At 44.4% G+C, this 13,110-nt stretch overlaps 1 protein-coding gene and 1 long non-coding RNA gene across 5 annotated transcripts in view; one reads left to right on the forward strand and one right to left on the reverse strand.

Annotated features, from left to right (window-relative positions):
• Window positions 1-561: 561 nt before the first annotated feature.
• Window positions 562-10,690, reverse strand: LOC137455130 (uncharacterized). 3 transcript variants are annotated; one of them, XM_068165707.1, is made up of 3 exons: window positions 10,155-10,690; window positions 9,178-9,290; window positions 562-1,943 (listed from the first exon to the last, which is right to left on the reverse strand). In XM_068165707.1, coding segments are annotated over exons 1-3 (639 nt in total). In that variant the 5' UTR covers window positions 10,679-10,690; the 3' UTR covers window positions 562-1,941. The 3 variants fall into 3 exon arrangements, with proteins under 3 accessions (XP_068021808.1, XP_068021803.1, XP_068021794.1); XM_068165702.1 differs by lacking the exon at window positions 562-1,943 and adding an exon at window positions 3,020-6,646; XM_068165693.1 differs by lacking the exon at window positions 562-1,943 and having other exon boundaries at window positions 8,999-9,290.
• LOC137455148 (uncharacterized) overlaps window positions 10,089-13,110 on the forward strand; it is an 82,814-nt gene continuing 79,792 nt past the window's right edge. The window contains exon 1 of one of the 2 annotated variants that reach the window (XR_010990768.1): window positions 10,089-10,178. This is a non-coding gene — a long non-coding RNA (uncharacterized lncRNA). Of the gene's footprint in view, window positions 10,179-10,480; window positions 10,566-13,110 lie in introns of those variants that run through there. The other variant, XR_010990770.1, reaches the window with a different exon arrangement.

The raw sequence follows: 13,110 nt of genomic DNA on the forward strand, positions 1-13,110 counted from the left end.
ATACCCATGACAGACAGCAACCACCTTCCCATGCCCAAAACATACCTAAATCTCTCTCCTATTTAAATCCTTTGATATTTACCAATCTCACTGAAATCACATTTTTCCTTTATGAGGACACCAATTCTACCTCTATTCCTATCTCCACAAAATTTTTAAGACTTTAATAGACTTGAAAAATGAAATCAGTTCAAGGTTCCAAATCTATTAGGGGTGAGCAGATGAAAATCCAAAACATCGCTGCATAAGTCTTATTTCTTTAGAAAAACATAATAAAAATAATAATGTCTATCAAACCACCAAAAAGAAAGAAAGAAATAGAGAAAGAAAGAAAGAGCGAAAGAAAGAAGGAGAGAGAGAAAGAGAGAATGAGAGAGAGAATGAGAGAAAGAAAGAGAGAAAGAAAGAAGGAGAGGAAGGAAGGAAGGAAGGAAGGAAGGAAGGAAGGAAGGAAGGAAGGAAGGAAGGAAGGAAGGAAGGAAGGAAGGAAGGAAGGAAGGAAGGAAGGAAGGAAGGAAGGAAGGAAGGAAGGAAGGAAGGAAGGAAGGAAGGAAGGAAGGAAGGAAGGAAGGAAGGAAGGAAGGAAGGAAGGAAGGAAGGAAGGAAGGAAGGGAGGGAGGGAGGGAGGGGAAGGAAGGAAGGAAGGAAGGAAGTATTTTGGAACAGATGCAATACTTGAAGTTATTTTCTTTTTTACTCTTCCTTACAAAACTAGATTTAAATTTGCTCTGTAGCAATACTTACAATAAGCCTGTAGTACAGTGCTTTGTTCCACAGTATTATTTTGAATATGATATTATTAACACACAGAAGTTGCCTGTCTGCTGAAATTTCATCAAACAGTTCCATTCTGAGGCCAAAAATGTTTTTCCTCTATCCATCTGCTACAGTTTTGGAGATTTATTGAATAAAGAAGACAAAAGTTCTAAACATGGAGTAAATCTATTTTAAGAAGTATATTTATCACAAATCTAATGTGTTGGGTGTCTAATAACATACATATGTGCACTGTGCCTGCCAGAAAACATCAATATTTCCAAATAGTTAACACATTTACAATTAAAATAGTGTATTTGCCAAGCATATAGTTGTTGTTCTTTATTTTATTAGAATGATGATTTTTTTTCTTCTGGTCAAAGTGCAGAACAAAATTTCCTGAATATCAAAAGTAAAACATTTGGGAGAGATTCCAATGTCAGATAGAGCCTCGTTCAGTTCTCAGTCATACAATATTGCTTAGATAATATCAGGCTTGTCATTGTTGTAGGAGGCCTAACAGCATTCTAACAAGGAAAACTGAAATGAGGCTTTAAAATTTGCCACTTACAAGTCCCCTGCTTGTCAGCTGCAATTCTCCAGCTATTTCTCATGTTGCATGATTTCTGGCTTCTGCTGACCCCCCTGCTGCCTCCGTTCTTCTGTAAGTGATGGTGGCAGAAGAGGTGGATGGCAGAAGGAGTTCGCATGCACAGCACTCTTACACTCCGTGGTAGCTGGTATGCAGAAATATTAGTATGTGAATGTTCCTGCTGCATTATTGACTTCTGCTCTGGGACTGCCCTGGGGGACAAATCTTACAGAAAAATACAAGATCAAAGAAGGATTAAATCTACATTGCCTTTTGGTAACATACTCATTCTTAAGCCTCCCACCTACTTCAAGCACAGATAGCTGCAGCTTCACTGGAATGTAGGAGCTGATGCTCAGGTACTGGTAAAAACACAGATTTCAGAAGAGAAAACATGAATGATGCACCTGGTGATTACTTCCCATGACTTCTTTTTGTCTCTCACAGGAAGAAAGGATGTTGAGGCTGATCCAATTGTTGGTCTAGTGGTCTGTTACTTCCATATCCCACTCACCACATTCCAACCCATGTGATGCTGTTGACACCATGCTGATCTTGTGGTAAACCTGCTCTGTAAGCAATAACATCAGGCATTCTGGAAGTAGAAAAAAATGTATCATCTTTTCTTGTTGCTTTCTGATGGTTGGCTCCCAACAGAGGCTCATTATGGGATCAGATATGTACCAGAGCTGTACCAAGAGATTCTGGGGATTACGTGACCAGAAGTAGGGAAGGGGATGGGGAACATCAATCATGGAAGAGAACCTTAGACCAGCATAGCCATAATGTGAAACTCCTCCTGAAGAAATTAATTGTCAAGGACATACTGGGAGAGGAAGGACAGTGTAAGAGAGGGATAAGATGTTCATTAATCATGATTTGCTACTCTCAGTATTCATTTGTTCACTTCTATGTAGCACCATGCTGAGAGTACTGCTTGGGAGAGGCACCAAAGGTATGAGAAATAGAGTGCTAGTGGAGATCTGGGAGATGGGAGTTGCCAGCTACAAGCTGCAATTGCTGCTTTAGTATGTCTCTAGATCAATCCCCCCTACTCAGGCTTCAAGCTGTTAGATAAGAGAGCAGGTATAATCAGAGTTTTGAAATACATAAAGGGTTTTTGTGAAGAGGCAAGAACAACCTACCTGTTTACAGAACCCATGTAAGCATACAGAACAAAGTATTTAATCTGCAGCATAGATGATTCAGATGGGATATTAGGATTACAGTAACAGTTAAGCAGTAGATAACTGGTGTGCAAAATGCTCAGACCTCCACCATCACATGTACGTGTAGATGATAATAATGCCCCATATAAGGGGCATGTACTAGATACCTCAGAGGTCCCTTTGCAGCCCTCTGGGTCTGTGAAATATCATAATGAATTTGCACAATAAAAGTGGTCCTAGCAGAAAGACTACATGTTGCAGAGAGCTGTTGGTACTGGACTTCTGTACCAAACAGTGCCTCTGTGTGACAAGCCTTAGGAAGAGGCACTGGCCTGGCTGTGGCTGGGTATCACGACCTTTTATCCTTTTTAAGAGAAATCTGAATTGAAATGTATTTCCACTGTGAAAGTTTTCTTGAAGGGAAGAAGCATTCAGAACTATTTTAAAATGATCAGATTCCTGATTTGCCTGAGCCACCATGCAAGACAGTTCTGTAGGTGATTTGATGTGACTGAATTTTTTTCAACTCTCACAATTTTTATGCTGGGCTTTGTATTTTGCCTTGTCTCAGAGGAGCACAGTTTCTGCAAGTATTATTAGAATGAAATATAGCTGCAGCCTCAACTATTAATCGCTCCAGAAGGGAAGACTTGGGCTTTCTTATGCTGCACTGAGGGAAGGACTATAAGCATAGATTTGATGCATATATATATATATACATACATACATAAACCAGAGCCACAGGAAAACTGAGCGTCTGCATTTTGTACTTGCCAACCCTCACATTTCACTTCAGATTTCATGAGTTCCAGTTACCCAACACGCCTGTGATAAACATGGGGGCTATTACATCCTGAGTCCTTGTCCAGAAGAATATAATCTTCTAATAAACTATAACATTTTAAAAAGGCATTTTTGAGGGTGATGTGTAGATGACATTGAGATTTTGTAAAATCCTGATGAATGAGGATTGTTTACTGCAGACAAGAGACAGCAACTGCATTGAGGCCACTTATTTGTAGCATCTCTCTCTGATGACAAACACTGCTTTATTCTGGCCTGAGTTCAAGTGAACCAACTGCCTTCCTCAAGAAAATTTCTTTAGGTGCTCTGACAGAGTGGCAAAGGCACTCAAAATGTGATTAATGGCAATGGGAGACCATAACAAAGGTTAATGCTTTTTCAGCTGTATGCCACTGTTCTTAAATCAGAGATCTGGATGTCTACTGACTGGCTATTTCACCTGCACATGCAGGGCAGCAGCTTTCATATGGCAGATTAAGATTGTGCTAGAGTTCTGGAATGCAAAAGTAACAGAGAGGGGCAGTATAATCAAAATTCTATTAGTCCATCTTTGTGCTGTTATCTAACCAAAATAATTTGAGTTGGATGTCCTAGGTCTCAGTACAAGCCTCATGATTTATGCATGACAAAAGCTGCTTCTGAAAACATTCATCCTTTTACCATCTCCCATGAGCATCAAAATGTCCAGTGTGTCTAGCAGGATGCTGTCTATTTCTCATGTCACTCATAAAAACCATGGAGTGGCCAACAGTGTTAAATAACACAAGTTTCACGTTGATTACCCCATTCCATCTCCTCCCTGTGACAGAAATAGATACGGTGATTTTTCTACCAATTTCATCAATAGGAAAATAGCCACTGTTGAAATCAGGGCTAATGAGCTAGAAATGTACAACAAAAAAATGGCCTAAACCCTGTAAATGTGGACACAGAAATGTAAGTATTTGACATGCTGAGCCACAACAATGACACATGATTTATTGATTAGTTGTCATCACATAATGGAAGCTTAGCTACCCATTGAAAATACCTGATTGTCTTAGAAATCCTCCTGTGAATAAAAAAGGTAAAATGTAGCCTCTGTGTTGGTAGTTAATGTTTTATTTTTTATCTTAACTGGTGGGTCATCGATGAATTCTGATTGGTCTAAATGATAAATGCTTCTTTGTGTTGTACCGTATTTAGCTCCAACTATTTTAGCTATATGTTTAACTACTCTGGTCCAGACACATGTGAATAGTATAAACACAAAATTTCTGCAATATATATTCAGAAAATATTAATTATACACTATCTGAAGTTACTCATGTAAAAAAAGATGCATTATTTCCAGCATAAAATAGTCAAATCTGATTTTCCACTTCTGAACAGAACACTGTAATCATGCACTCTCACTTGTAATTGCCTTCCCACAACATACCTCTCCATAATAAAACTAATTCAAATATTAGTAGATAATGAGATTCTATGACTTTTTTCCTCTACAATGTAAGTATTTATAAGAATTTATAACAGCATGGCTGGCAGTCAACTAATTCCAACAGCTAATTCTACAACCAGTTGCAGAATTAGCAATATCATCAAGTGCAAGTATATTGGCTGTGGTTAAAATGAATGGCTACTTTATGATAGCAGAGCAATGGCTTTGGAACTTAGCTAGGCAGCTGCCTTAATAAGAGTTGGAAATATTGGTTGGACAAATATTAGTTTTCAATATTTGATATTAGTTTTCATCTACATTTTTAAATACTACTAAATTTTTTGCTGAAAATTCTTATAATATTTTTACTTCAAAAACTAATTTAATTCCTCAGAAAAAATCAAGGTGAACCTCTTCACTACCTAAGGATGTCTTAACTGGGCTCACACACAGTAAAGTACAACCAGGGCAATGTCAGAATGTCAAGTCTTGACTGGGAGGACTGCTACTTGTAACAGCGATAAATATGCACATAGACACTGCACACATCCATATAAGGCTTTCTGTGGATTCCACACGGAAATAGTATCCAGGGCCTGCTGGTTTTCTATTTCCTACCTTTGTGCAGCAATTTGTATCTGCAGCAAAGTATATGCAAAATGCCTGCTAAACTAAACAAAAGCAAACTTCTGACTGGGTAACATTTTGCACAGGGGTAAACAAATGTATCAAGTGAGGGTTAGTTAGAAAATGCCAAAACTACCTGCTCCAGTGGTTGAAAATTTTCCAGCAACACAGGAAAAAATGAAGAGAACTAACTTTAGATTACTCTACCCTAAAACATTTTTTTTTCTAGATTGTTGGAAAATGGGCACTGAGAAATCCATCAACCAAACCCCAAAGATACACAAATTGATCTGCCACATGAGTTTGGTGCAAAGGGCATAAAAGTCAGTATGTGCACAGTGATATTTCCCAAATCTAATAATAACACCTCAGATTTATCTGGCACTTTTCATCCAGAAAAAGTAGATTCAGGGTGATTTATGGACTGTAAAAATATAAATATGTATATTTGGGTCATTTCAGTCCCTAGCAGAAGATGACAAGGTGCCCTGTCGCAGAATTACAGAATCGTTTAGGTTAGAAAAGACCTTTAACATCATCAGAACCAAAGACATCTGATGGAGGGTGAAAAAGTCTTGTAGAGCTCTTGGTTATATCTTAACCAAATGACTAAACCCATTCAGGTAGTGTCTTTATTCTTGTACTTTTTGCATTCCTGTTATTGATATAAATTTCCTACAAAGGATAGTGGTAGCAGCAGTGCTAGGGCCCAATGAATTTCAACTACCTGTAAGGCAGATCCTTTCTCCTTTCTCCTCCCTCTCCCTCCTTCAGAGTGGAGCTGAGACACAGGACATCTTCAGACAGGATGTACAAAGGTTGCTCATACATGTGGGATCACAGAAGAGTTGAAATTTTCTGTGCACATAAAGTGTAATTTTAATAATTTTAAAGGATTTGAGGTTCTTTTTTAGCTGTTTGGGTTGCTCTCAGGTTATCTCCAATACCACAGGGCAGAACCTTCTTTCCTAAAACCTGACAATCTATCATGTGGCTGCTTATCTGCCCATCAGACCTCATAAAAATGTCAGAACACATTGTCTAGTTGCAAACAAATGAATTAAAGAGGTAGAAGCCTCAAAGATAATTAAGTTCCTAGGGGGTTGTGAGTATCGGTGACTGGAGACTAAAATTAGTTTTCCAACAGAGAAAGATGCAGGAGGATCTGGCTGTTAAGGGCTGTGACTGGCAGCAGCCAGTTGTCCTGGCAGTGCAGCCAGACGTGCTGTGCAGACAGCATGCGTGCCACTCTGGACCATCAACCGTTGCTGCAGTCTCCTGCAATGAGAAGAAATGTCACATTGGACACAAAAGAGAAGCAAGATATGAGGTTATAGCAATGAGTGAGTCAGAGGTGAAGCCACAGGAAACCTGGATTCATTAGTCCCGTTGCTCCTGGAACAAGGTGTTTTTAATAATGACAGCTGGAAGTTCAGCTCTTTTTTACAGGCCTCAGTGGTCTTAGTGGTAGGACACTACATATTGCTGTGCCCCAGATAAAGCTGAGAATTGACAGCACTAGGAAGGGAAGCAGGAGAGAGGCACAGACTTTGAATCAAGTATAAAAGATAGTAGCAGGCAGAGGAAAAAAACAGGGGGACACATGTAACAACAAACAGGTGACAACATGGCAACAAGGTGAGGAGAGATAGAGGGAGTGCAGATGGAGGAAATAAATAGAAAATTGAAATCTGGACTAGAGTCCTATTCACACACAGTCCCATTATCTATTTGTGTCCTCACACTGGAGAGGGAAAGAACAAGGCTTTCCTCCCTGTGAACCACATGCTGTGTGTGTGCAAGTGCACGCCAGCAGTAAAGATCCCCAACAGTCTGGGAAGCTGTTAATCACTCAGTCCTTTACTAGTTGCTCTTTTCTAAGCATTTCTTCATTTAGGATTTGACAAGACCTTTTTTTTTTTTTTTTTGTTTTTTTGTGGGTGGTGAAAGGGGAGGGGAATAATCCTTCAGCTGTTAATAGCAATTTTCGATGTGCAACTGTTTATCTGAGTTCACTGGGAAGGTATCTCCCTGTATCACATACTTCTCCACGGGGGTGAAGGATGATGTGCTGGTTTCAAGACAAGAGCAGGCCGATGGGAGGCAGAACACCATCTTGTGAACACTTTGCACCTTTGCAAACCATCTGAGTGCTGAATTCAGCACTGACTTGGTAGCAAAAGTGCTGAAGCACACATTTGTGCCCCAGCTGGCAGAATCACGGGCCAATGTGCTGTGCTGCTGCTTTAGTGCATCCACATGTGCCTGGCAGAACAGCAACTTAAGAAGGCTTTGCAGAGAAGACAGCTGTCCTGGGATGGGATGCTGTGTGCCCACTCTGAGCTCTAGTTTAGCTTCATAATCCCTGTCACACTCAGCAAGGTCAAATACACAGCAGGTAACTGTATGGATTGGATGAGAATTCAGCTTAGCTGCATTTCGCCAGCTCCTCTTTTGAATTAAACTGTCACCATTGCTCTGGCTTTGTGTGTGGTGTGTGTCCACTGGCAGTCTTGTGTGTGTGTGTGTAAGTTTTTTGTTGTTGTTGTGGTTTTTGTTTTGTTAAAAAAAAAAAAAAAAAAAAAAAAAGAAAAAAGGCTGTTATGAGGCCAGAGCAACAGGAGGTGGAGGAAACTGTTCCAGCCATAGGGAACTGAGTGGCATGCTGGGAGGCTTAGGTTTAGCCTGGGGACAGCCACCATGAGACAGCAGAAGTACAGCACAGCCCTGGCCATGATGGAGCAGGTGTGTGCCCACACCTGGGGCTTCCCCTGCTTCACTAGGGCAAGCAGTTCAACAGGTTTGGAGCAGGCAGGGTTGGGGAGCAAGCAGCAAAGCCCCCAGCAAAAGTCCCTGGAGCAGAGTGTGCTGGGAGGCAGGGATTCATGGGCCAGAGCACAGGGAGAACTGCCTGGCTGGTAATTCCAGGGCATTCTGCCAGAAGTTTGGGCACAACCTGGCCAGAAGCCCAGACAGTTAAAAAGCAGCCTGGAAAGTGAAGTCTTACCAAGCCCATTAGCAGCCTGTGAATTTCTCTGTCCTAGATTCCTCTCAGGACTTGCACAGTTTTCCAAGGCAAGTCCCATCTTCCTCCTCTTCAGATTTCCTTTCTCTATTCCAGCAAGCAAAGAAGTATAGAGGGGGGGATCCAGATCTTCTGAAATGTCCCACAACTGTGCCAGAACCATTCTTTCTCATCTTACAGTGACTCAGCCCAATCAGGTAAAAAACAGGAAGGAGGAAAACAAGCAAGGTCAAGGGCCTCCTGGTGGATGTTAGCAAAAAACCAAAACTGGGCCAGACTGGTGAGACCCAGCCAGGGCAGTGTGCCACCTGAGCACAGCCCCAGAGGGAAGAAAACCACAAAACATGGTGTTATGTTTGAAAGCTCCCAACCTATTGCTAAGACTCAGTGTCACTTACCACAGTCAAGGTCTGAAAGCCAGTTTTAACATCTCCTCCAACTGCCTCTCACTTTTTCTGCTTGTGTAGATTTTGGAGATGTTTTTATTTGGTATCTGTTACTGTTCTGAGATGGAATGTTAATTTTTCAGCAACTTCCAGAGTGCCAATTAAGAAGCATGGCTTTCAGACCAGCTCTCCTCTGTTGTTTCAGAGCAAAGCCCAGTACATACAGCATTTAATGAAGCTGTACTCTAAGTGCCAAAGTGTTAATTAACTACTCCTTGCAACATTGCTGCTTTACATTTCACTGATGGAACACTACTTACAAAGTCTAAACAACTTGCCCAAAGTTTACCTGATCCAATCTTCTAGTTCTTTTAACAGATAATCCCTACATTACTTACAGTTGAGACAAATTTGACGTCTGAACATGGACAGAATCATGATGCTAAAGCAAACATGATGTGCTTTACGCACAGGTGGAAAATGTGCTCTGCATTCACTCATGTTAGTGTTTCTGGGAAAACAAAACAGAACAAAACAAAACAAAACAACAGTAAACTTGCTCATGGGCTTTTTAGTGGAGCACTTACAGAAAGTTTACCTGAAAGGAATAAATCCTGGTGTACTTCAAGTTCACTAGAAATGCTGCCATTGATCTATTGTGGCCCCACAACAACAGGACAGAGTGTCCAAGTGGCAAACTGTGGGAGCCCAGGAGTCTCTGCTCAGAGATCAGGGGTGGAAATTACGCTGTTCCATACATATTCAGGACCGTCCCCAAAACACCACCGGAATACGCCAGCTACCCCAAGGAACAGCAAAGCCCCCTTCCCCGTGGTGCCCCCTGCCCTGGAGCGCTCTGCGGAGCCTCATCAGAGGCCGCGGGCAGAGGCCGCCCTGGCAGTCCCTGCTGCTGCCGTTCCCCGCTGTTCACTCCCGAAGGCCGCGGGGCTGCGCTCCCCGCCGTGGAGCGCCCGCAGGCGTCTGGGGATTCGCCGCCCCTGGCCGGGATTCTGTCCCCAGTGGTGCCCGGCGCACCCTCAACTCAGGGCTCCCCACGAGGCCCCGCTCCGCCGCGCCGGCTCTGCCTGGCTGGCGGGCAAAACAAAGCAGAGATAGGGAAAGGAAACGGGAGAGAAAGTGCAGCGCCTGCCTTCTCCCAGCCCTCCGCTTGAATCTCCCTGAATGAGACAGCGCTGCAAGCAGATCCTGACCGGGGGCAGGGGGTGGAGAGAGGTGGAAAGAGGAGGAGAAGGAGGAGGACGGGGGGAGGGAGAGAGGGAGGGAGGGAGAGAGAAGGAGGGAGGGACGAATGAACGGGAGCCTCTCTCCTTCCCTGGGCTGTTTTTTTCAGTTTCCTGTCTCGCATTGTGCTTACAGCGGATATGTGCTGCGCCTACAGGTGTGTCCCCTCCTCGCAGCTTTTCCCCGGCTCCCCGGCATAGGTTCGGGCTGTCGGGGGACGGCGGCGGATCGCGACCGTGATGTGACGATTAATTTCTTTCGAGGCGGTTTCTCTCTTTCTGCTTTTCCCTCCCTCGCTCCCTGCTGCTCTTCTCCTTCCTTTCGGAGGTGGCCACAGCCGCTGCCTCCTTCGCGCTGACTCCGGCTGCTGTGGCGGCGGCGGGGCCCTCCGGGAGCATGGGCGGCCGCCGGGGGCTGCCGTAGCGCCTCTGACCAGCCGGCCGTTGCCCGTGCCCGGCTCCCGGGCGCCGCCGCTCCCGTTCGGGCAACTCGGACGGTCCGAGCCCACGGGGCTCCCTGCCGCCGGCGCCTGCACCTGTTGAAGGTAAAACAGCCCCCACTCCTGCGCGCCTCGGGATGGGGCTGGGGGGAAGCGGATTTCGCGGCAGGGTTGCCCCTCGTTTGCCCTCGGCTCGGGAGCGGCTGAATCGCGGACATAGCAACTTCCCTATTCCTCGGCTGCGGCCCGCGGGGCAGGGCGGTGGGGGCCGGGGCAGAGGGGGCCGCCGCCGCGCCACCCGCGTCCCAGATGGTTTTGGTTAGGGTTCTCCCAGGCTGCAACTCTGGACTTTGAGCCCTTTCCCAAGCCGCTGTGTAGGGCCGAGGGAAGGCGTGGGGCGGCGGCTCCTCCCGCCCGGCAGCGAGGGAGCGCCGGTGCCCGGCGGAGCTCTCTCCGTTCTCTGCCGCCGGAGCGCAGCTCTGCTCGGCGGGGGCTGGTTACTCTTCCAGGGAGTTTCGCAATCCTCTTGGCGCTGCTGGGGCCAGCAGCCCCGGTGTCGCGGCTCGTCCTGGCCCGGCGCCGGCCTTGCGCTCCGCCTTTAGACCGCCCGCTCGGGAGCTCGTTTGGGTTTTCCTGTAAATGCGTTCTGCTTCTTTGCAGAGGCAGCTTTAAACTTTCTTTCCAAACAGATAATTAGATACACTGCGCTTTACTCGTGTTTCATGCAGGCGAATGAAAGTGCGGGGCTGGAAAGGCTTATGAGTCAAGGCATAGTTATTTGGGAGCTGCAGAACACTTCTGCTTTGCTTGTGTAGCTGGGCTGTACCTGTGACTTGGGACTGTGCCTTCTCCGAGACTGCGTCAGTCTCAGTGATACCCGGAGGCAGAGGGGATCAGAAACGATTTGGATCCCTTCTGGGTTAATCAAACACTCCAGTGAATATACAACAGAGGAAGTGTAAATTTATCGAGTCTCTTAAATCTCAGACAAAATAGCATTGTCTTTGTTGTCTGTGAATTACAACACTAGGATCCTGTTCTTATTACCGAGCTCATCATCAAATGATAACTTGATTGTGAGGGAACTTGATGCTTTTATAACTAAGACTGCTACCTTGAATGTGATGGTTAGCTTATTGAACACCAGAGGGAACTCTGAATAGGTGATTCATTCGGGGGAAATATATACTTATTTCACTGCTTATGTTCTCATTACAATGGAATCTAGAAGGAAGCAAGGGTTGGTAACTAATAAGCTGCTGGTATGTACCTAGGATTGGCTTTGGCTTGACTTTACAGGTCTTTTCCTGAAGATGTCAACCCCAAAGCTGGGCTGAAAAATCTCTCTCTTTTTTTCTTTTCTTTTCTAAAGCTTGAAATGTACAAGTGGCCTCACAGGAAAAGGGCTGTGTACCGTCCTGTAGGCAAATCAGCTGGGTGACCTGCTTGCTGTGAGCAAGAGAGTGAGATTTCATAGGCATTTTGGGATGGTACTTAATGCCCAGACTGCCTCTTGGGTTGTGAGATGGATCTAGCATGCTTGGGCACAAGGACTGCCGCCTGCGATGGAAAAGCCAGAATAGAGCATGCTTCCAGCTAAAACAAAAGGGAGGAAGTCTACTTGCAAGCCTTGTGTGGCTTCTTCTCCTTGCCTTGAATACTTGTGGGTCTCAAGCCCTGGTGGGAACCTAGGCTGTTTGTACATGAAGTAGAAAAATATCTTTCTTAGAGTATGTTTCTTAGACCACTATAGAAAGTAAATGGTGGAGTTGCTTGGGAAAGGAGTTTGAATGGTGGCTTCTGATACAAAAAGATTTTTAAATGATGTGACATAACTTTAAGAAGCTGGGGTCAACCCACCAAAATGTGATGCTGTGTTTTGTAGTAAAATAAGCCCCCAAAACACGTCCTGAAGCTTTGGATACTTGTGGTAGTCAGTTACAACAGTGTTGATGAACAGACTTATTTGATGCTCCTGGATTGTTGATGGTTTGCAAAGGATAGCACAATAAATGCACTTGTGACTGTTGTGCTCCATGACCTAAAGCATCCAGCTGTTCATTCTGTCCCTTTGCCAGAAGTTACTCTACCATTCAGCAATATTTTCTAGTGGACTTTGAATCTGCCAGAGTTTACAGCTGGGCATATGAATGTAAACTGTGTTTCATGGCTGCTCATGTTAGTGTGTAATGCTGTGAAGTCAGGTAGCATGAGCCTTCATGAGCCATCTCTGTCCTGGCAGAATGACAAAGCAAACAGCTGGAGTCAGCTAAATTGAGCTGCAGTTGTCAACCAGAGCCCATAAGCAACTAGGTTCTTCTGAAATGGCAAATGTGACTCCATCAGACTACCTCACACCATATCTCTGTGGTCAACAGTCATGAGGAGGCAGCTGTGTACAAGAAGTTGTTGTGGTTCCTTCATGGTTGGGTGGTCACTGCATGTGGGGTTCTGGGTTTCAGAAGTGCACCCAATCAACCCTCCTTTTCCTCTCACTCATCCATTCTGGGAATCAGCAAGTGAACAAAGGGTTTCTTCTTTTAGCCAAATATCCTCAGCGAGGGCACAGCATTCTTCTGCCTGAATTTTCCTACAGATATTGTTGGAAGTGGGATAAAGACTTTATATATATCTTTACAAAATTGGGAAC

This window comes from Melanerpes formicivorus, unplaced genomic scaffold (genome assembly GCF_026170545.1).
Source record: "Melanerpes formicivorus ecotype bairdi unplaced genomic scaffold, bMelFor1.0.p_v2 SCAF_3, whole genome shotgun sequence".
Taxonomy (NCBI): Eukaryota; Metazoa; Chordata; class Aves; order Piciformes; family Picidae; genus Melanerpes; species Melanerpes formicivorus.

Excerpts from the sequence above, each read along its gene's own strand:
- LOC137455130 (XM_068165693.1), bottom strand. The coding sequence starts at position 10,678 with ATGTCCGCGATTCAGCCGCTCCCGAGCCGAGGGCAAACGAGGGGCAAC. Across the intron at positions 9,291-10,154 it reads AGGCGCAGCACATATCCGCT|AAACACTAACATGAGTGAAT; the intron begins GTAAGCACAATG and ends TTGTTTTCCCAG.